The following is a 24,206-nucleotide window of genomic DNA, read 5'->3' on the forward strand; positions in this document are numbered from 1 at the left end:
TGGCTTGGAGTTTGAGTCACCACAACGTAATCTTGGAGAGTGATTATGGCAATCCACATTATTTCAAATAGGTTGCAGATTCATATGAAGTACATGTCGAGAATTATTCATAATATCGAGAATAGAGAGGTTCATCACATAAAGTCTAACATTTGAAATAAAGATCCAAAGAGTTCACAAAACGAATAATGGGCTAAAATCAAGCCCACATAATATTTCAATGGACCGATACCCACGAAGGATGAAGGCTCGATTATTTAGCAACAACGATGAAAACGATTAGATCTGAGAGTGTGAGAAGCAGAGAAAACAAAAGCGAAGAAGAAAGAAAATGAGGAAATTCGATCCATGGCCAGTGTTCTTCAAGCGTGAATGGAACCGTACCTGGCCCTTCTTGGTTGGTTTCGCCGTTACCGGTACCATAATTACCAAATTATCCCTTGGTCTCACTGGTATTTCCTCATTTCATCATAACTCAATTCCATTTTTGTTTTGATTTCACTATTTGTGATCGAATTAAATTAAATGTAATTGATTGTCGCTTAAATTTTTGCAGAGGAGGATGCAAAAAACTCTAAATTCGTTCAGGAGCACAAGAGGTAATAATCCACTCACCAAACCCTAGTTTTTCAGATGCATTTTTTTGTTATTGGAGATCTATGTGTTTCTCGTGTTTCTGATCAATGGAATTCAAATTTGAACTGATTGGAGTTTTTAGTTTTCGTATATCTCGGAAGATGTACGATTTGTGTTTTTCGTTTTTATTTATGAAGAATCAAGTATTGAAGAGCAAGTATGAATGGAGAAAAGATGTAACTGTGTAATAATATGATATTGTGGTTCATGTAGGTATGAAATTTGTTCGTTTGAAATGGTTGATTTTATGTTTGAAATTATTATTTGATGATCTAGGAATCAATAATTTGAATAATTTTGTGTGGAATGGGGTTTGCTTAATAATTTCTCACTTAAATTGAGGAACTCAGTGATGCCTATTGTATCATCAAATAACATTTTTTTTATTTTTATTGTTTGAATCTGTGTGTCTGAATAATTCATTATCTGCGTATTACTTGATTATGTACATGCATAGAAATTCCTAGGTTCTGATACATTCTCCCTCCTGTGTTCTTTAGGTGATTTCCGAATGGAAGAATGGCACCAGCGTTGCAGTTGCATTAGATGTGCCAAGAGAGCTTTGCTTGCTTTATTTTACAAATGTAATAATTGAAGAGGGATGTTATGTGTACTCTCTCCATATTCCCATTTCCAATTTTGGTTGTTTGCTTAATTGTGCTTGAAATGTTCATAATGTGCATTCCTGAATCGATAAATTCACTCTGACTACTTTAATGTGACAATTACAGTTCTTGGATTGCCTCTTTTTGCAATAATGCCAAATTGCTAATGTTGTGGGAAATAGTGGTGTAATGTATTTTAGAGCCTTCTCGAGTCTTTCCTGACCAGCTTTAGCGATCTTGTTTATCCTAAACATAATCATGTCTTAGGTGCATATGCTGTGCTTTATGTTTCAATTTTTCATCGAAAGTCGTTACATTTGCATATGGCGTGCTTACATTTGGCCTAAAATAATCTGTTTGACATTGGTAACATGTGATGGAGAAAAATAAGTGGTTTTTTGGGGTGGAGAGGGAGTCTGAGTGTGAGAATTTTAGTTAAGGATATGAAGGCAGACCAGGCCATTATATGGGTTAGTGAGTGTGAACACCAAGCTTTTTGTTTTGATTGACAAAAGTTATTTGGGTTTCACTTCAATGAAGAATCCATAGTCAATCATCTTCACTCTGGATGCATTTTTAAGTTCAAACTCTGATAGTCAAAATAGTATTTAAGTTCTTGTGGACAAACCATGCAGGTGCCACCTTATATCATGAATAAGGTTTCTGTTCTATGATGGCCTCTTGACAATGAATGCTTTTGGAGGTTCTCAGTTATCTTGTTGACCCATGGCTTTATTCATCATGTAGGACCTGCTTGTCCTTTATTCTCACCCTTGGTTCAGACTCACTCTTCCTGAGCTTGACCTGACCGACTCTGATTAGGTACTAATTAGGACTACGGCTTTGATTCAGGCTGATGTAGTTGGGGTTTCCAGTATCCTTATCTGGTAAATCTTGAACAGTTGTCACCAAATATGCTTTTCAATTTCAACAGTGTTTCTGTAAATCTGGTTCTTTCGGATTTCTGTAAGGCTATCTGTGGCTTTCTTGGTGGTCGATTACATGGTTAGAAAACCTTAATAAATATTGGTAATTGCACTCAATATCTCCGTTTTGTTTGGATGGCATGCACACTCCTTTAGTTTCATAAGTGGCATTCATATTTACTCATACTCTGCCTCCCAACCCTTAAAAGCTAGCTGACATTTGTAGTATGTGTTAAGGAGAGAGAGAGGAGAAAAAAGATAAAGTTTGCGTTAATTTTAAGTGGATTTTTTGTCATAAGGAGTGAGTACATAGTGTTATTTTTGAAATTAGAAGGTGTGTCATTGTGACCAACCATACCAGTGAGAGTGCAATTAGTGCAAGTTCTCCTAATAGTATACAAGGATTATGTATTTACGTAGCATTAGTTTGAATAGTAGATAGATTTACAAAGTGATTTTGCAAATCCTTACGTTTAGAAATGCTGCTAGATAAATTATCACGTTTGCACAGAAGCTATTGTTAGTAGCATTGGCATCTCCAGCGTGATCCAGTGCTAACTGACGGTAGTGTCAACTTTCAAGCATGCACTAAGTAAAAACCTTGGACTTATTGTTGGGGAAAAACAAAAACGCTTTTAATATGAAATAGTTTGGGAGTTTGATTATTTTAAAGAAAAATAAATATTCAAGTACACACAAAATTAACATAGTGGTAATGTTAGTCTCATTATTGCACGATCAAACCAAGACAAGGGCAACTTGATTTGAAGTATGAAGCATAGGCTATAGCCGCCCATAACACTCAAGAATGATGATAAGCTTAAAAATGATGTCTATTTCCAAGGGACCATAGAGGAAAGTGGGGGTGGCATTTAAGTTGTGGTTCTTGATCCAACATATTCGTGGACAAATATACAAGACTTTATTTGAGGTTCAGATTGAACTTATAAACCGAAAGGCTTGGGTTTGGAGAATGTAGATATATACAAGTCTTTAAGTTTATTTATTCGTGGGTGGATTATGAAACCTTATCTTTTGTGGATAGAGAGATTATTTTCAGAAGTTGAACTTGGGATTGATAGGTTAAATGATACCAAGCTTACCTTGTGCTGATGATATAGGACCTAAGGTACTATACATAGGTTTTGTCCGATGATATAGGACCTAAGGTACTGTACATAAGTTTTTTCCGATGATATATCCCTTACTCTTCCCTAATGTTACCTTCATAGTTTTCAATTGGATCAAAACATCTAATTTGGATTTCAAGAAAGTTTTGTGCATGGTTAATTTGTTGCCTTGTAGATATTTGTATTAATGTCTGCGTCATGGCTGGGAACTTAGTATTTCAGAGCAAACAAAGTTGTAATCATGGTCTGGAATTGTTACCTGTCCAACTGTAGAGTCACTGTTCTTAGTGTTCGGATTAAGATATGCAACTTGTAGCTTGATTATCATTGTCTTTACAATAATTATATTGTGGTTAAGTTGGAAATTGTAATACTGATATGCACATTTAGTTGCATATGTTGGTCTAGTCATTTGTTTTGCATTTTTATGTTATTTTCTTAATATAATCTAAAGCATTGATATATTAATATGTTTTCTCACCTATCAGAGTCTCCAACTAAGGGAAAACAAAACCTAAGTTGAAATGATTTTGTTTCAGATTTAGTGAGAATGATACATGGTTCATAAAAAATGTTGCTTTCTTATGGTGCATTCCATGAAAATTTAATGGGAAAAGTTCAAAAAGTTCCTTAGACTTTATATGTTTTGCAAGTAGACATTCTAAACTATTTTTTCTTCCTAATTATTCCTTAAACTTTAACTATTTGTGAAATTGGTTTCTACTATATATACTATTTTAAAATTTAATTAATTATTCAATGTTTTAAGCTTTGTTTTCCAGACTTAAGTGAATAATTGGATATTTGGATGCAATCATGTTTGTTAATGGAAAATAGCATTGTACCTGTTTTCTGAGACTTTAAATTCTATTACAAACTAACATAGGATGCTAATTAACATTGAGTAGAGTTTAACATTAACAAGGAATAAAATTACTAAAACACAATTTTTAAAAGAAGTGTTAATCTTTAATTTTGTTGCAGTGTCTAACATGAAACTATGTAGAAATTTTAAGTGTCAAAAGTGGGGTTAGTCTCTGATTATTTTGTATATACTTGTTTTTTTTTGTTACAACTCTTATTATTTGTGTGCTATACAAATTACTAATGTGTTAGTTGCAATTTCATTGTTAGTAATTTAACACTGTGTATACTTACAAAATACATAAAGTTTAAGAGGGTTTCTATTAACTTTTCGAAAATTTAACCCCATTAAACTATAGTTCAATGGAGTCCCTAATGCCCCTGTGTATGTTATCTTGTGCATGATTGTATTTACCAAAGTAATCTAATTTTTGTGCATAGATTGTTAATGCATTATCTGGTAGCCAGTAATAGCAAAGATTAAAGAATAAAAAAGTTACATTGAAAGACATGTAGCAGATGAAATTGAAACTTAGATTTAGATGTAAACAGTTGCTTGATATTTTACATTCAGAACATACCAAACTCTCTATCCTATTGGATGTTTTTAGAAAGTAAAAGCACTGAAACACTAACATAGGCCACAATTTTTGTTGAGATTTTTACAGCTGTGTCACACTAAGGAGAACCATGGCAAAAGCTTAAGGATACAATGCTATACAGGTCAGACTTTAATAAAACAAGGGGGCACACATAAAATATGAACAAAATATTGATGATTGTAAAAAGAATCCTGATTAGCCAGTTAGAAATGTGCTTCCATGTATGTAGCAAGAAAAATAAGGGTCACTTGTTGGGAATAGCATACTTTCTTCATCCATAACCCATAGAGGGTCTAAACAACACTCCCTTGATGGACAAGAAAAGTTGTAACCATAATCATAGTTTGGCTGCACAATGTTCTGTTCTGACATATCAATATCTTTCCATATATCATCCATAGAGAACCCTTCTTGATCTTCTACTATGTTAACTTCACTTGAAAATCCTTTCAGACTAGGACCTCTTGTGTCATAAATGCATTCTTCTCCAGCATTTTTGGAACCATGTGAATCCACTGCATGATTACTTGAGGAAGATATTGAAGAATGACAGCCAGAAGAAGTTGGTGATGGAATTGGTGCTCTCTTTTTCTCTTGTGCCATCTTCCTCATGTGAGTCCTCCAGTAATTCTTGATTTCATTGTCTGTGCGCCCAGGTAACTTGCGAGCAATTCTTGACCATCTGCATAAGGACAAATCCAGAAAAAATATTATGATTAGAGACTAGATATGTTAAAAATATGATATTTAGCTAATTTTACGAGGTATAACGAAGGATCGAATGATTGTCGGTGAATCCCTGCCCACATATGCATCGAATGATTTTAAATTATGATCATGGTTGCAAATATGATTGGAACTGATGTGATTGTAGACAGATAGTGTAGTCTTTATGATGCAGACTACAGCCGTTGCGATATGAATTTTCTTGTTATTGAATCCGATGCGACCATATTACAGTGATTCAAAATCAAATAGCAATATGATTGCAACAGTAACATGATTCGATCCTAGACTCGAAGAAACTCTATGATTAGCTTTTAGAAAAGAATGAATGACACAAAAGAGATGAATGATAACTAGTCTCAAACCTGTTTCCCCATTTTGAGTGAAGCTCCAGCACAAGTTTCTCTTCTTGAGGTGTCATCTTCCCTCGTTTAAGACCAGGATGAAGGTAATTAACCCATCTTAATCTGCAACTTTTACCTGTTCTATTCAAACCTACAACAACATGGTATGGTTAAAAACTGTTTTTTTCATAAACTACCTTGCTCAAATAAGCATTACCTATGTATTATTGTCTCCCTCCTCCTTCAAACCTGAAACCTTAGCTATATGGTCCCATTTACGGTCACCAAACAAGCCAACATAGTACACCAATTTGAAGTCCTCTTGTTCTGTCCATGGACCTTTTTTCATTGCTTGTTGAACCATTTTTGCTTCTGTTTTCCTAAGCCAGCTTCTGAAAAATCGAATATTAACTTTCTCCTATAGTGCTTCACTTATGAGATGCACTTATGCAAGGTATTAGTGGTATTTATATAAGGGTTGTCATGTCATAATCTATTTTTTATGATAAGCTATTTTGCATATCTACCATTTCATGGGATAGAATGTCTTTGTTGCCCACAAATTATGTCACCGCATGTGGAGCTAGTATATGATTGGTTAAAATATTTATTTAAGTTAAAAAATTAATAATTAATTAATTTTTTAACCAATTATAGATGATGACACATGCAATTATATAACTAATGAGACACTAGATGTGTGCCCCATTTCATGTGGTGGCTATAGCTAAAATTTTGGAAGGTGACGTCACCTACTACGTGGAATTAATTTAGAGTATTTGATTAATCTAAAGTTTTAGATTATTTTTTCTTTGTGGCCATACACACTGCTTAATTGTGTTTTTTAGTGACTGGACCACTTGATAAAACAAAATTAGAAAGATGAATTTATTATGAATGTGACAAATATTCTGGTTTTACATGTTTTATTGCCAGGATGGACTTTTCTAATTAATTAGTGTGTTACAGAGAAAGGGAGAATATAGTATTGATATTGTGTTGTGGAGCGAATTTATAACTAAATAATATCATATCACAAGTATTTTTAATAAGTGGTATTTATGAAGATTGTGATATCTATGTACTATTTTTGTGTAAAGATTTTGACATAGTTGATATATTATCTATTATTCATTGTATTACATGTTGAGTATAAGATCTATAATTGACACGTGAAGATTTATTCATAATCAATGTATTGTCTACCATTTATTTGTGTTATTTTTATCTAAGAGTTAATGATGATTGAAAATAAATGTATAAGATATAATATCGGTGTAAAAAACTCTTACATTATTAATACATATATATTTTGTTTTGTTTGTTATATTATAGTTTATCAATGATCTTTTAAGAACAATCCAGATATTATCATATAAGCACTGTAGTGGATGAAAACAACATAAACGAAAGTATATTTTTTTAAAAAGCCTGAATTTGATGAGAAGTGGCATATTCCTGTGTAAAATTTGGAACGGAGAAAAAAGTTTGCGTCAGAGTATGATGTTTGGAATTCAAACTCAACCTTCTAATTCCTTTTTAGAGGAAATTTCTCTCATATCACATGAGTTACAATAAAATTTATACTCCATTTTTTAATTTTATACAAATTATTCTTAATTATACATATATTACACCAACCATCCCTAACACCTAAATACATGCATTCATTTTATTTGCTTAATGTTTCTCTTATTAATGTTTTGTTTGAAAATAAAAATAAAAAGAGAAAATGGAGAAAGAGAAATGAAAGAAATAGAGTAGATTGTTAAATTATTTGATATGAATGAAAAAAAATAGTATAAAAAATGAGTATATAAATTTTTGAATGACAAAAGTAATCTCACACTAAAAAGAATATGAAAAATATTTTAATATTAATTAAAATTTAAGAACTACAAATTTAATATCTATTGTAAAATTATGTTAATGCCTTTCTTTCTTCATCCAACCAAATGAAACATTGGTGTAATGATTGTGGTGACCAGTTGCATTTACAAATAGAATAAAGATTGAGGTAAATAATGGCTGGAATTTCTGAAACCAACAACAATTATCGACATTGACATTTCAAATGTAATAATAATCAAATGTCAAATCAATACATTTGATAAGACAGCATATTTATCCCAATATGCTTTTAGTGTCTGCAAATGTCCAAAATAGAATCTTAGTGGAGGGGTGAAAACTAATTGACAAGGAATAAATTGAATATAGAAATCAATGGTGTTGATTTAGGACCGTATATTATTATTCATGAATCACATTATAACAACATGATAAGTAGATATGCATAGTGGAATATTGTATTATTTGTCTGTGTTTATCCTAACACCACTCACTATTTTTGTGGTGGAGATTATAGATATCATTTTTCAAAAGACAAAGATAAGATCTTATTATAAACAATTAGCATGCTTTGAATTTCATTGAAAATACTCTTAAATGGGGTGAACTTTAGTTGAGGATATTTTAAAATAATAGTAATAGAGTAAAGGAGTTTTTTATAAATGCATGTCATATCACATACTAAAAAAAATCTTAATATTCGCGAGTTAATTATTCATAAAGCTTATAAGTACTAATATTTTACTATCTAAAACTTTTAACATACAACTCACACCGGGAGATTCCCAACAAAAATTGATTCTTATTTATTACTGGATTTAAAAAACTAATTATTTTAAAAGGTGGATTAAAAGTTATTTATTATTTCCTCATTTGTTTTATATGCTAAGAGTATACCCTCACAAATGGAGATCACCTGTCCTAACATTTGGTGTCCGTATTAATCCTATCAAAAAATGTCAACTAATTAAGAAAAAAATCATAAAAACAGAAGAAGAAAAATTGATTACTTATTATAATGTGATTAACTTGAAACATAGAGACATAAATTTTTTGGGATATGTGATCCTTGTTCTTCCGCATCTTCATATTACTTAGATCATATTTTCACTTCATAACTATCTTTCTCTTTTAGTTATTCCCTAATCTTTTGTTAGTATGGTTAGCATGTGAGTCATCATATACACTTTTTGAGGAGAATTTGTCTCTTAAGTCTTAACAATGTAAAGTTTGTGCAACTTTTCATTAGAATCATTTAACCATCATTTCCAAATCTCAAATATAGAGTGGTTCTTTTCCTCGACTATATATCTTCTTCTCTCAATATATTTTGAAATTCTCTATGTTTTATTATGTGCCATTTAGCATGTTTTTCTCAAGATCAAATAGTCATATAATCTAGCATTGATAAGCATCTTCGTTCATCTCTTCACCTCTTATAATCTAGCATTTATTTGTTACTTTTAATAAAATATTGATAGATAGATGTATCAAAATATTGAGAGGTGTTGGATTATTTAAGAACCAAACTAAAGATATTGAGAATAGTTAAGAAAATATTTAAGAGAAGTCTATGTTTTTTCTTAGACCAGAATGTCCAAGCTAAAGATGTTGAGAGGTGTATCGAAATATTTAAGAAAATATTTGACAATTTTTTATTCTAATTAAAATTATGTTCAAATTTTGTTGGTATTTATTTCCTATTTATTATTAGAGTTCTGCTGTTAGTAGGAATACAACTTTTAAGTTTATTTTTCTTTTATCATCATAATTCATAAACATATGATCGCATCAGTAGATCAAATCACAATGCTATATACCCATGATTGTTTTAATTTATTTGAACCAATGATTAAGTTTATCATGACTCTATTGGAATCATTGGAGGAATAGTAGCATGGATCTTTAAGCAAAATTAATTAGCATATCGAGATTATAAGAGCTTTTAGCTTCAAATAGTGAAGTTAAGTGAAAAAAATGAAAGATAGTAAATAAAATATTATAATTATATGATAAGGTGATTAAATTAGATCAATTTGACAAATCTAGATGTAAAACTAACTGAAATTTGTTAAATAGACAAAAATATACTCAATTAATATATATATATATATATATATAATTAAGGAATAATTTTGGATTTAGGGATGAAAATACAAAGGGTGAAAATAAGACATTAACTATTGGAATACTTAATATATGTAAAGGCATGTACCAAAAATATTTGTAAATGTATCAAAAAAATGTAAAGGCTAACTTTCCAAAATTTCAAAGTTGAAAGATCCTTATAAATTAATAATCTATCATTAAACTCTCAAGTAAATCTTATGTTTGAATATTACCTAAATTAGTGATGTGATTGCCACCATTTTGTGGGTAGAGCACTTACTTTCTTCTTCTCATACTTTCTCTAACCTCAGGGTTTGCTACATCATAATAGAATAATAATGGTGGTCTTATGTGTCCTTGTGTCAATAAACTAATATATTCAGACATTTGTTGAAAGAGACATCTATAAATTCTAAAAGAGATTAGTTTCTTATCCAATAAAATGAAAAGATATCTCTAATATAGTAAAAAAAAATTAATACACCCAGTGACGATGATAATTACTATGTCTTATTTTTATTAGTTACTTTAAAGTTTGAACAAATGTTTATTAATAAAGCATTATCTCTGTATAGTTGTTAATTGAACATTTGCATTTGTATATCTTTTTTAACAAACAAAAATGTCTTTTTAATTCATCTTTATTGATGTCCAGATTATGGAGAAATTATTATTTGTATTGGATTAATGGTGTATGACACGTATCTTAAAATTATAAGAGTTTATTTTAAATATACATGAAGTGTGTCCTGAAATAAATTATGGCCCTACTTTGATTATTTAATTTGCATGTGACCTAGATATTCTTACGTTATAATATTATTATACACCATATAATTGTACCCCATCTCATAGACTTGGACCACCTTATACTTTAGTGGCACGTTAATATACTATATAAAGGTTGTAATGATAATGCTATTTAATTCAATGTGGCCTTTCTCTAATCTCGATTAAGAAAGTGGCTCCTTTTTAGGTATGCACAGTTTAAAAGTGATAAGCACATTTAACTAATTAAGGAAACAATTAATCCCTAATCTTTGGATGGTGTCATGTGGTCATATATGTAGATTAGTTAAAGTTAATTTGACAATGTTGAGAATCTTTCTTAATTGATGAGACAACATGACTAATGAACTTTGTTATATGACCTCTCGAATACATTAAGTAATGATCATTCAAAGGTCTTTGAATTATTTCTTAACTTTTGAAGACTATGAACATCTAACATGGAAAGTTTGAGTAACATTTTCAAGGTGTCTTGAATTATTAAATCGTACTTGTAGTGCGATTTAATAATATTATTCTTTTGCCTACCAAAAAAAGAAAGTACGACAAAAGTTAATAATCTACTATTTCTTTATCAAGAAGATTTCTTCTCTTTCATTATATAAAGGGAACTCGTGAGTAAGATATGAATAGGAAAGTGAAAAGAGCAACTGATGACAACCTCTTGGGGCTGCCTTTGTTTTAAGGATCGTAGCTTGAGAATTTAGGGCTTTTAGGACCTAATTCGGTTTTGTGTGAAAGCTAGGGTTTTTAAGCTGTTTTGGGCTCGGTTAGGTATGATGTAGGGTTATTTGGTTGATGTAATGTGTGTAGGTTTGGTTTAAGGTTGGATAAGGTGTTTTAGGGTTTGTTTTATGCGTGAGGCGGGTTGTATGAGTTGTAGGTTAATGTTGATTTGATGGAGATGGTGGATTCGGTTTTGTGTGGAAATTATGTGAATGAGTTGGAGGTTAAGGTTGAGTGAGAAGCGCCACAAGCAAGGCTGATTGATAAGCTATGGAGTTCGCCATAAGCAAGGATGCTTGATAAGAACAACAATGGTGGCCACGACCAACCTAGGTTTAGGAGAAGTGCTCTCAACTAAAACAATTCAAATTTACTCAAAATTCAACTTAACTTTATTAATGACAATTCAATTACATAAATAGGCAATTTGAATGTCTTGGGCTGAAATAAAAGACTAAATCCTAATTAACTTGAATAATAGAAATCCTAATTAAAATTTAGGCTAAAATAAATATGAAATAATGATATAAACTTCTAATTAAATCATGTAAATGGTGCAACCAGAATGGCTGCCTTGGACTTGATTAACTTGGCCTTGAGTTAGCATGGTTTTCATTGTCGTGTGATCATGGTTTGATCAAGGGGTGATCTTTAGCCTTCGTGTGATGGGTGTTGATAAAGTGTCTTGCCAAATCTTATCTTTGACTTGGTGTGGCCGAATTTGTTTGAGAAGATAATGTATAGATTAGGTTGTTGTGGTTGATTTGAAAAGATTATGTTTGTTGGCAGCAACAAATCTATCTTCTTTCAAAATCAAATTCAAATTTATTTTCTCTTAAATTCAAATTCAAATTCAAATTAAATTCAAATTCAAATTCAAATTAAATTCAAATTGTTGGCCAAAACAAATTTATCTTCTTTCAAATTCGTTTTCCCTCCATGCCTTATCACCTTGTTGCCTTAGAGATAGAGTTCCTTCACGCCCTCTTCCATGAAAGAAAATGACCATGCTTTAATTCCATTGCTCTAGCCATGTGACATGCTTACCCTTGAACCTAAGTGAACTACTTGGTCACGAAATATGGACCATGTTACAATTAAATCCCAACCCATATTACATGAATTAAATGCTAAAATAATTGAATGAAAATAAACCTAAGACTATAGATAATGCAATCTCATTTATTTGAATCAATGCAAATAAAATAAACCAAACTATGCTAGAAATTCTTTGCAATTACATGGCCTCCAAAAATCATAATTGGTTTACATCAGCAACATGGAGAGTAAGTGAGACAGTTGACATCCACAATATTGTGAAATTCGTATTCCTAATAAGATACTATAAAGATCTTGTGTTTCATCATTTTGAGTGAAAATGAGTATTATTCTCTTACATAAAGTCATATATTGAAATATTACTTTATATATGCGAAGATATTTTTGGAATAGATCTCATGGTTTTACTTCTTAATTTAAGATGGATTTTTACGTTAAATTTTTTGTGTCATTTTCTATTACTCTCTATTTTATATATTGATTTGTCACTTCCGCATGTGCCCACAAATGAGAGAATTTGGTTATGAATTTTCCAATGGTGGTATCTGAGCTCTTAGGTTCATTTAGGGAGTTTTGCCTGTATAATCCTATTTGAAACCCATGATAGAGGATCACTTATACTACAAGGATATGCATGAGTCCATTTCATGCAAAGACGTGCTATAAGGTATGATTGACAAAGATTGAGAACTTTTGAATATAAAGGTTGTTTCAATGAATCGAAAGTATATTGGTAGGAGTTTCTTTGAGCATGTGTCAATATACACAAATGTTTCTGAGTTGTGAAGTAAACTCCCAAAAATAAAGCATTTCATATTAGAAGGGTTCTCAAACTTGACTATAGAGACAAGATAGAGCACTTGAATTAATTCAATGGTATATCCAATCAATTGATAAAAATAGATATAAAGATATATGATGAGTTGCAAGCACTTCTACTACTCAACTTGTTTACTAAAAGCTTCCATACATTGTTGGTCATGATCAACAACTTAGTCCCAACTAAGAAGGCCTTAATGTATATTGTTTTAGATGGCATATTGAATGAAGAATCTAGAAGGAGAGAACAAAGTACATCTTTTCTTTCTGAAGCAAATGTTATGGAGAGACAATCAATAAGTAAAAATCATGGGAGGAATATATCTCATGAAAGAAGTAAAAGCAAAGTCAGAGGTTGTTCTCAATCTTGTACGAGGTCACTAATATGTTACAATTGTAGCAACGGTCTTCTAACCGAAAATAGGATTGTGACAACTTAAAACGTAATGACAACTCCAAATTCTTCGTGAGAGGTCAAAATCGAGTTCACATACTCCTAAGTCACATACCTGGCCTTTCAACTGAAAATTGAGTTATCATAGTAAAGAATGACATAAAAGATCTGAATGCAAGTCCGTGAAGAGAGACTAAAAAGCTAGAAATATCCATGAAAATTTAATTAGTTAATCCAAAGAATAATGGTTATAAACCTACCATATTAGTCACCATAGACAATGAAGTTATCATTATTGAAGAAGATGTTACATATAGTGATTGCATTTGGATCGTCGATTATGATGCCTCTTTCCATGTATGTTTATATGAACGTTTTTCCCGTCAAATTACAATAAAAGTGATTTTGACATTTTGAAAATGAGAAACCATGTTAAAAGCATGATTCCATGTAATGGTGATATTGTGTTGCTAAAAGACATTGGAGGCAAGCTTGTATTGAAAGAGGTGGGACATGTCCCACATATACGTCTCAAACTTATCTTAACAGTTAAGTTAGATGATGTTTGTTTTGTAACCCATTTCTCTGGTGGAAAATGGAAACTAACACAAGGTAATTTAGTTATTGATGCACGTCCAAAGTAATGAACTTTATACATTATGCAGAGGAGTATTTTGTTCTAAAGAATTAAATATATTGTTACTGACTCCAAAGATATTTTGTATAAATGATTGGTACACATGAGTGAGAAAGCAGTTTAGATGCGCGCCAAAGATCACCTTTCATGTATAAAAGGTCAAATTTTAGAAAATTGTACTCATTATCTTTATAATAGACAACATGGAGTGAAATTTCAAAGGTAAAATAATACCTCAAGGAGAAATGAAGTAATTGAATTATTGTATTCAAATATTTGTGCATCATCTAAAAGATTCTTTGGAGGAGCCTATTCCTTGATATATTCATTGATGCTCACTCTAGAAGTACTTGTTAGAAAACAAAGATAAAATAATATTAGCATTCAAAGACTTTTGTATACTATTTGTATTGGATTAATGGGTTATGACACATTTTAAAATTATAAGAGTTAATTTTAAATAAACATGAAGATATGTACCAAATGTTTGATATGAAATAAATTATGGTCCTACTTTGATTATTTAATTTGCATGTGACCCATATATTCTTAGGTTATGATACTTTTATACACCATATAATTGTAGTGCCATCTCATAGACTCGGACCACCTTATAATTTAGTGGCATGCTAATATATTAATCCAATGTGGCCTTTCCCTAATCTCGATTAAGAAAGTGGCTCCTTTTTAGGTTTGCACAGTTTAAAAGTTATAAGCATGTATAACTAATTATGGAAAGAATCCCTAATCTTTGGATTGTGTCGTGTGTGATGCCATCATCCTCATTAGTTAAACTTTGAGAACATGTTTGAAGATGACATATATGTAGAACCAAAAATGGATAGAAATCATTTTGAAGCCTTTTAAAGTATTGTATAAATAGGTTTTTTTTTTGGGTACGAATATCTATTTACATTTTGGGTAAGAAATCAATCCATATGTGATTGCATCTCTCAACAAATGTTGTTCTCAGAAATCGAATAATTAACCTTTTGATATAGATATGTAGTAGAGTCTTATACCACTGGACCAACACCTAATTTGTTGTTATTTTACAAATTGGTTTGCCATGGCGATTTTTAGCCAAAAAAATTGCTTATATTAATAACATGTTAGATATACAAGGAAAGTTAGAAGTATCACATTTGAATATGTTGTTTTTATTATTTCATTTTAAATATGATTTTCACACGTTTCATTTAAATGTTTTTCACATGCATAAGAAACTTAAGCTTTATTTAACACAACTAATTGAAAATTTAACTAAATGCTGAAAAAATGTAAGAAGGTTTAGCTGGTAAAGAGAGCTTTACTATGTAGTCAGCTACTCAACTCAAGTATAATTGATTATCACACATATTATGATAACCTATAGTGGAAGAAATCAATGGTTTAAATAAAAAAAAAACATTCAAATCCAAATGTTTTAAGTGATACATGAAATTAAATTTGTGTTTTTGGAATTACATTTGAAAGTTGAAACATATTAGTTATTCTTTGATATATATGTTTTTGGGATGATGACAAAATATTAACCCTTTCAAGACACATTTTTGAAGTGAGTTTTATCTAATCTAATATAGTCTTTACTTAGTATTTAAAATATTCAATAATTTTTCAATTATAGTTGGTATTATTTGTGTCATTGAAATTACTTATTCTTTTGAAATAAACTACATAAAATCAATCATAAATTAATGAGGTTATTTTTATTTCAATTTTACTATTCATGGCACAAGGCCCAAAGGCCCATGCGGTTCATCGTATAAGGTAGTAAATGAGGCCCATATCAGAGGTCAGAAGTATGATAATTTAGCAGCCCACAGTCACAATTATGAGAATTGCAAATGAAACTTTTGAACCAAAATGTAGGAAAAACCTACATGAATATTTTTGAATACTCGTGGTACAATGTTTAAATCGATGCAGTATTAATATAAAGATTTATATACAAATAATATATCATGAATCATTTTTTTATATTTTTTTAAAGAGTTAGTAATAATTAAAAATAAATGAACAATAATATGCTAGAAATATATAAAATTCTTACCATCTTATTCAAGAAACAACTCATTTGAATATTTATGAGCCCAAAAAAGTTTATTTCTGAAATATTTTTAAGAGTTATTCACACTTTTAAAGTAAATAAACACCTGTGACATTTATCAAGAAGTGATTAATATAATAATATAAAACTCTGCTAGATCTTTACGATAACCAAAAAATAAAATATTCGATTCTTATTAGCAACGTTTGTTCAAAGATGCAGTCTCACACTCTAAAAAAGATTAATTCATTATCCAAAAATATAAGAAAAAATCATTGGTAATACAAAAAAAAACGACTGTCATTTACTTCTCCTTCATTACCATCATTCACTGGAAACATTAACTCCTCCTACCTCTCAATCTCCCTCCACCTTCATCATTAAAAATCTGCATAACAAAAGGTCCCATCCCTCACATCTCAATTTTCAAAAGCTCCAAAGCAAGGTCCCTAATGTAAAAATCTAGCTTAAGAGGTTAAATAAAAGAAGACACACCATTTAGGTGTGAAGTGGTTTTGGTTTAGGTGCTAGTTATACATGTTGTGGATCATGGTGGTCAATTATTTTTGTTAATCAACCACTTTTCTATATCTATACACTTATTTTATTATTATCACTTAATTGAAAGTCAAAGTCATTTCCTCAATAAAAATAATTTATAAATTATTAGAATTTAATAAATACATTGCCCACATATTTTTTTGTTGTGAATGCTTGAATTTTCCATTAGTTACCTACCTTTCCTACTTTCCTTATTTGGATCAAATAAAATATTTCCCAGTTTTAATCCATCTTGAACTAAACCGCGCAAAGTTGTGTAAATTTTTTTCCATTAGCGCGCTATGATAAGAAATTAAAATTTCCATATTAACTCAGAACTAGTATGATTTGTCCCAAAATTTCTTATCGTGTTCTAGTTAATTATATCTCACCAAATAACATAAAAATGTTAGAGTTTAAAATTAGTGCATCATCAGTATAATTTTTTTTACATTTTTGACATATTATCACTCATTGATTTATATTACTTTTGTTTGACGGTCAATGATAATTATATATGAATGATGAAGATTTAATAACAATATAAAAACACTTACGCTATCAGTATATATATATTAAATTCAAAATGTTATCTTATGTTTTTTGGTTTTGCATTTTAAATATGTGGAAACATTGCATTACATTAATGCACAATGAAGCACAAAAAGTAAGACCATTACCTTAAGTACAAGCAAAGATTCCAATTGGAGTTATGATAAAAATGCATCTCACAATCTCAACCGTTCATTCACTCCTCCCCACAAACACTTCAACGGACAAAACACTTGCCAAGTCATTGATCCACATCCCAAAATCACGTCATCACTTAATCATCACCGTTCATCACCACATCCTTATCATAAACCATCCAACAGATAAATAACATTCCACGTCAACAATCCGCGTGAAACACAATCCCACCAATCAAAAAACGAGTCTCTTTTATATAAATAACTCACTCTAATTCCGAACTTCTCACCAATTCCCAAATCGCAATCTCAGTTTCTCTGAATCCGAAACCCTAGCTTTCATTCCCAGACTCAATTTCGATTCAATGGCACCAAAGGCAGAGAAGAAGATAGCAGAGAAGAAGCCAGCGGAGGAGAAGAAGTCCACCGTAGCGGAGAAAGCACCACCGGCCGAGAAGAAGCCAAAGGCCGGAAAGAAGCTACCAAAGGAAGGAGGCTCCGCCGCCGGAGACAAGAAGAAGAAGAGAACGAAGAAGAGCGTTGAAACATACAAGATCTACATCTTCAAGGTTCTCAAGCAGGTTCACCCTGACATAGGAATCTCAAGCAAAGCCATGGGAATCATGAACAGTTTCATCAACGATATCTTCGAGAAACTCGCTCAGGAATCTTCAAGGCTCGCTCGTTACAACAAGAAGCCAACGATTACTTCACGGGAGATTCAAACCGCCGTTAGATTGGTTCTTCCCGGAGAGTTGGCTAAGCACGCCGTTTCTGAAGGCACCAAGGCTGTTACCAAGTTCACCAGTGCCTAGAGATTCCGGCGTTGTCCGCGGTGGCCGGAGTTGACGGTGGTGGTTGTTTTTATGTGATGTGTATTAGGGTTCAATTAGGTTTATGTTTAGATTTTAATATTTAGGTGCTTTTTAATTAAAAGTGTGGGATTTTCTCGATCCTTGTTGTGAATGTTAAGTTTGTTTGGTGGAATATTTTATTATGTGGTAATATAATTTTATCTATTGAACTCTGAAGATATTTTGTAACTTTTTCTTTATCGCTTTTGTCGTTCTGTTTATTGGTTGTTGTTATGTTTGGTGAGTGATTGTATAATTTGGATATTTTTGTGTGATTATTTTGAAAGCTCTTTTCAGATAAAACCATTTGAGTGGTAACATTTGAAGTGAACTGTTTATGAATCGATGTTGTTCTTAATTATAAATGAGAATTTGGAAAGTGGGCGAACACAATATTGGCGAGATTCTCTTATTAATTATGAATGTTGTGGCTTGATTATTTGGAAGAGAAAAAGATGTATATACTGATTGATAGTGTATAGTGTATTTATTTTAGTATCTACTATTTATTTTTAATTATGTGTGTATTTATTTTAGTATCTACTATTTATTTTTAATTATGTGTAATTATTTTAGTATCTACTATTTATTTTCAATTATGTTTAATTTTTCACAAAAAGTAACCCAATGAAGTGAATGGTGAATGACGTACTGATTATGTATAATTCTTTACTCTGTCAGTGCACTAATATTACACTCTATTAGGAATTGGGAATGACATATTTTTATTATGACGCATATTATGAAATCCTAGTTTGAGTTATAAGATGTGTTGTTTTCATTGATTTACATGTATATTTGTCTACATTCTAAGTTCCATAACAAATCTTACTTTTTTGAATTGATATATATGACTCATCCCCTTCTTCGAAAGTGGAAAAAAATGTATTTAATGATTGTTTAGGACTTTCTTAACATTTTTCATTTATTATTCATATTTAATTAGAGAAGATAACTTATCTCCTCTAACTAGTAAAAATGTGACGTGTGTTATTTTGTTTATTTTTAAAAATATTTTTATAGAAAATGATGAAACATGACATATGTCATGATTTCACTAGCAGGAGGAGATAACTTATCTCCTTATACCAGAAGATACTTCATTCCCATTTAATTATTATGGTTGTTTAATAAAAATAGTAATATAAATGGTTGATGAACTAATTGTGGTAAACTAAAAATACATAAATATTTTACTTTTCACAAAAAATTTGTGGGGAAATATTGCTTATTTTTACTACACTATAGTGTTGATGCAATTGTCCCTATTAATTTAAGATTAAACTCTAGCCATACAACATTTTGCTTATGGCCAATCACCTAACTTTAACGTTATTGTATAGTTGGTCGATGTTATTAAGATTCAACAACAAAATTCTTGTTTGTGACCTACCTTACACAATCACCCTCTTCTTCCAAAACATGGACTAACCACAAACAAGATAAGGAGATTATTTTTGTAGTTGTTGAATTAATATACTTTCTTCGTTATTTCTATGGTGTTTTATGAATTTATGGTAAAGCATTGTCTTTTTTTAGTTATATTTTTTTATGGGGGTTCGGTGATTAGTTGGCTATTAAAGGTCTAATCCAATTGTTTTTGGTAATCTAGGGGTGGTGGTAAGGAGGAAGGGGATGATTGATCAGCGTAGTAAGGTGTTGACCATGGTGTATAGTTTACTCGTTCAATCTACGTATTGTAAATGAAGTCATGTAATAATAATGTTAAATTGATGAATTGTATAGGATTAGATAGCATATACTTAATCCAACACCCTTACCTTGTAACTATGTTGTTGTGATCAACTAATCTCATTGGTTTGTGTTGCAGGAGTCTTAGATCATAGTTTAGTTGGAAGTAGATATCAACAACCATGTTGAACAATATGATATGCCAAAGACATCAACAATATCATAGTTTAGTTTGCCTTGTTTTAGTTTAGAATGTTTGCTATACAAACTAGCTTCATTTTGCTGGTCATTGTAAACATGATTAAATTAGCACATCAAGTTTTGAGAAAAATGTTTTTCCACAGAGGTTATGGTCATAGTTGATTGATTTCTTTTTATTGCTTTAGCTATTTGTTTTTGTAAATCTTACTTCATATGGGTACATACTAAATAATCAATTATATAAACTCGAGATAATTAGTTAAAAAAGCATAAATTCAATTAACATGTTAAAAATCAATTAAAAAAGCATAAATTGCATTCTTCTAATTAACTGAATTATACAATACCAATATGAAATTAAGAATTAACTGAATAAGATTTTCATATATAAATTAAAATAATTCCCATACAAATTCTGAACTCTACAAGAGAAAATATCCTAGACTATGAGATCTATAATGAGATAATATTATTTTATTATGAAAAAGGTAAACAAGTCTAAATGGGTGAAATGGTTAATGAAATTGGGCCAGGTTCATAATGATTCATAAGGCATAGTTAGAAAAAAAGGATATGGATCTAACATAGAATTGAGTATAATCTCTCACTTTACTTATCAAAACCACGTTTTGACCCTTTTATCCTTCTTTTTCTCTTGTATTATTTATCACCACTCACACGATTCCTCTTCTTTGAGGAAACCCTAATTTTCCTCCACCCTTCTTCTCAGATCCCAATCCCTTTTCTCTCTCCATTCAATTTCCAAATATGTCTGCAGCACTTGATATGACGCTTGATGACATCATCAAGAACAACAAGAAATCTGGATCCTCTAATTCTCGTGGACGGAATCGCGGTTCTGGATCCGCTCCAGGTCCGGTTCGCCGATTCACGAACCGTGCCGTTAACCGTGCTGCACCGTATAGCGCCGCTAAGGTATCGGTGTTTTTTTGGTTTCGAATTTTGGAAGATGTTTTTTTTTTGTTTGTGATGGAAACGGTGGTGGTTTTGTTTAGGCGCCGGAGACAGCGTGGCAGCATGATTTGTATGCAGATCAGGGTTTGAATTTGGCGGCGGCGTTCCCTGCACAAGGTGGCCGAGCGTCTTCGATTGAAACGGGGACTAAGCTATATATATCTAATTTGGATTATGGTGTCTCCAATGATGATATTAAGGTATTTCATGATAGCTTTATTTTTCAGTTAAACCTATTTTATTTTTTGAATAAAACTTACTGGTGTACATTTTGATCAAGAAAAAAAATCTCATTTTTGTTCAAAAGAATATCCAATGGTGGTCAAATTGTTCTTTTTATCTGAAAAAGTTACATTTTTACTGGCTATTGAATTTTTTAAGGACTAAATGGGGCTATTTGATATGAGCCATTTTCACTAACAATGCCTTTGTCTAGTGGTGTGAGGCCTCACTAGATCCCCAAATAGACTGAAAGGTAAAAAATTCTACTCTTGGGAGCGACACTTGCTCGGAAGGGCAACCATATACTAAAAGAGATTAGTTCCGGGTGAGGGATACCCTTGGTTAAACAAAAAGAAGTTATAGATACATCTATATCATTGTTTGTGTGTGTGAGAATTGATTTCAAAATGACTTTGTTTTGTTCCTTGGTTCACATCTACTAATGTAGCTACCACTTTCTTTGCGTAGGTTCGATAAATAATGATTTTTGTAATCTTAGCTAGCTAGCTATAATATTGTTTGTATATTTGAGGAGACATGAAAAACTGAGAGTTGAAAGAGAATGAAAACTCTGAAATTACTGAATGGGTGAAGTGAAGTCTGTACATACTGAGGAACCTGATGAATCAGCAAGCTACTCATCTAGATTATATAGAACAACTGAAGTAACTAGCTACTAATGAACCTGATGACTAAGCAAACTAGTCTAACTTACTTATAACTAACTCAAACATGTCTCTAACCAACCTCTAACTACGGTAATATGTGTGAAATTTGATTTCAATCTGGCTCTTTTTTGTTCCTCTGTCCTGCATTAACGTGTAAAAGCATATGGAACAGGTGTACATATTGTCATGAATACAAACATGTACCTAGTCTTAGGTTCAGTATGAAATAATTTCAAACTGTTACTAACTTTTTTTAATTGTTGATGAAGCCAAGTTATTTATCACTATTATTTTGTCTTCTTATAGCTTTGTTTGTTTTGGATAAATTATGTTGTTTTATTGCACTTTCATGTGATGCCTTGTTTAAGGTTGTATTTCATGTTTGTAGGAATTATTTTCTGAAGTTGGTGATGTGAAAAGGCATACTGTACACTATGACAGGAGTGGGAGATCAAAGGTATCTTGCCCATTTGACATATAATTTTGTACTTTTGATAAATTCTTTCAGTTCTATAATTTAGAAATTACTTTTAATAGGGTACAGCAGAAGTAGTCTTCTCGCGACGAGGTGATGCTGTAGCTGCGGTGAAGAGGTACAACAACGTTCAACTAGACGGTAAACCGATGAAGGTGGAGATTGTGGGAACAAACATAACTACACATGCTGTGGTGGCACCTGCTGCAAATGCAGCTTTTGGAAATTCAAATGGAATTCCTAGAAGGTATATACAATATGCTTCATTAGTAAATTCATGCATTAGTAATCTGCTCATCCTTAATCTGATTCTTGGAGGTGTGAAGCTTCCCTGTATTTTATTCTGATTGGGCTTCCTGATGTTTTGGATGTTTGAACCTTGCTTTAGGGTGTGCAAATTGCTCTTTGTTTTGTTTTTCATCGTTGATGCAGGTTTCGATTGAATTATGTGTTTTGACGATCACATTATTCCTTTGCTGCAATCAATTTCCAGTCTTCAGAATTTGGAGTTACTTTAAAGGATTTTGGAAATTATAATGTTTTTTATTTGGAATATTGCCATCTTGAATTTAATTTCTAAACAAGCAGATGCTTACACAGCATGCAAGCAGTTGTATGTATGTTTGAGTGTTTGATTGGATTGTCTTATTCAGTATGATCCTACCATAGCAATACCTGGAGGAGGATCGGATGAATGGGGGCCTGTATGCTTTTTTTGTGATCAGTTGTTTCCCACTGATTCACTTGTAGCATTGTTTTATTTAGTTCTGAATATTGGATATAGGAATATAATTTGAATTCTTGACTAATATCCAGAGATGAGTTTGTGTGAATCAAACAGTTATTCTTTCTCATAAGAAAGCTGAATTTACGTGTTATTGATCTGGTTTTTTGAACAGTGGACAAGGGAGAAGTGGTGCATTAGGAAGGCCTCGTGGTGGAGGTAGTAGAGGACGTGGTGGAGCTCGAAGGGGTCGGGGACGTGGAAGCGGAGGTGGAAGAGGCCGTGATGAAAAGGTATCTGCAGAAGACCTCGATGCTGATTTGGAGAAGTATCATGAAGAGGCAATGCAATTAAACTAATAAAGGAATCACTCGTGTATTATTTTCTTGCAATATCACATTTGTGATTGTTTGAGGCATGACGATGGATTTCCGCTTAATTATGTATCTTTATCAGTCATATTTTTAGGAAAAGCGGAAGGATAACTTCTAGTGAAAACTTTCACAGTTGATATATGTAGTTTGGGATTCTGTGGTCAAATGCTTATTTCCCTTGGGTATGACAATGAAATATGGGTGAAGAAACATTGGTCAGCATGTAATATGCACACAGGCTTTGCTTTCATTGGCTTTAATCATTTGTTTATTGAACAAGTGGGTTTGGAATTGGAACCATGAATCTCGCACACCCATCCACAAATAAACCATCTGCTGCAAAATTGTGGGAGGCTGCAGAATTCACCCACAACTACTTTTTGCTTTGGTAACCCTTTACAGTGGAATCTTCAAACAAGGTAGATTCTCTTCCCCTTCTATCTTTATCACTTAAAAGAAAAGAATCATTTGATCTTCTCTATAGTATTATCATTTGTCCTATGTTATGATAGTCTTGTTTGATATATT

The 24,206-nt window shown here is 31.6% G+C and overlaps 3 protein-coding genes and 1 long non-coding RNA gene across 4 annotated transcripts; 3 read left to right on the top strand and 1 right to left on the bottom strand.

Moving 5' to 3' along the window:
• LOC109351058 lies at positions 247-1,382 on the top strand. The gene is made up of 3 exons (XR_002108179.1): positions 247-452; positions 557-599; positions 1,137-1,382. It is a non-coding gene; the product is annotated as an uncharacterized LOC109351058 (long non-coding RNA).
• Positions 4,675-6,282, bottom strand: LOC109351059 (transcription factor MYB48-like). The gene is made up of 3 exons (XM_019592386.1): positions 6,083-6,282; positions 5,855-5,984; positions 4,675-5,445 (listed from the first exon to the last, which is right to left on the bottom strand). The coding sequence occupies exons 1-3, from the start codon at positions 6,195-6,197 to the stop codon at positions 4,959-4,961; spliced, it is 732 nt and encodes a 243-aa protein (XP_019447931.1). The 5' UTR covers positions 6,198-6,282; the 3' UTR covers positions 4,675-4,958.
• LOC109351060 (probable histone H2B.1) lies at positions 17,777-18,524 on the top strand. Its single transcript, XM_019592387.1, has one exon. It carries the CDS (start codon positions 17,859-17,861, stop codon positions 18,306-18,308), a length of 450 nt encoding a protein of 149 aa, XP_019447932.1. The 5' UTR covers positions 17,777-17,858; the 3' UTR covers positions 18,309-18,524.
• LOC109351061 (THO complex subunit 4A) lies at positions 20,894-23,928 on the top strand. The gene is made up of 5 exons (XM_019592388.1): positions 20,894-21,176; positions 21,257-21,415; positions 22,494-22,562; positions 22,643-22,827; positions 23,480-23,928. The coding sequence occupies exons 1-5, from the start codon at positions 21,009-21,011 to the stop codon at positions 23,661-23,663; spliced, it is 765 nt and encodes a 254-aa protein (XP_019447933.1). The 5' UTR covers positions 20,894-21,008; the 3' UTR covers positions 23,664-23,928.

This window comes from Lupinus angustifolius, chromosome LG06 (genome assembly GCF_001865875.1).
Source record: "Lupinus angustifolius cultivar Tanjil chromosome LG06, LupAngTanjil_v1.0, whole genome shotgun sequence".
In the NCBI taxonomy this organism is placed as follows: Eukaryota; Viridiplantae; Streptophyta; class Magnoliopsida; order Fabales; family Fabaceae; genus Lupinus; species Lupinus angustifolius.

Excerpts from the sequence above, each read along its gene's own strand:
- LOC109351059 (XM_019592386.1), bottom strand. The coding sequence starts at position 6,197 with ATGGTTCAACAAGCAATGAAAAAAGGTCCATGGACAGAACAAGAGGAC. Across the intron at positions 5,985-6,082 it reads CCATATAGCTAAGGTTTCAG|GTTTGAATAGAACAGGTAAA; the intron begins GTTTGAAGGAGG and ends ATGTTGTTGTAG. Across the intron at positions 5,446-5,854 it reads CACTCAAAATGGGGAAACAG|ATGGTCAAGAATTGCTCGCA; the intron begins GTTTGAGACTAG and ends GTCCTTATGCAG.
- LOC109351060 (XM_019592387.1), top strand. The coding sequence starts at position 17,859 with ATGGCACCAAAGGCAGAGAAGAAGATAGCAGAGAAGAAGCCAGCGGAG.
- LOC109351061 (XM_019592388.1), top strand. The coding sequence starts at position 21,009 with ATGTCTGCAGCACTTGATATGACGCTTGATGACATCATCAAGAACAAC. Across the intron at positions 22,563-22,642 it reads ACAGGAGTGGGAGATCAAAG|GGTACAGCAGAAGTAGTCTT; the intron begins GTATCTTGCCCA and ends TACTTTTAATAG. Across the intron at positions 22,828-23,479 it reads TCAAATGGAATTCCTAGAAG|TGGACAAGGGAGAAGTGGTG; the intron begins GTATATACAATA and ends TTTTTTGAACAG.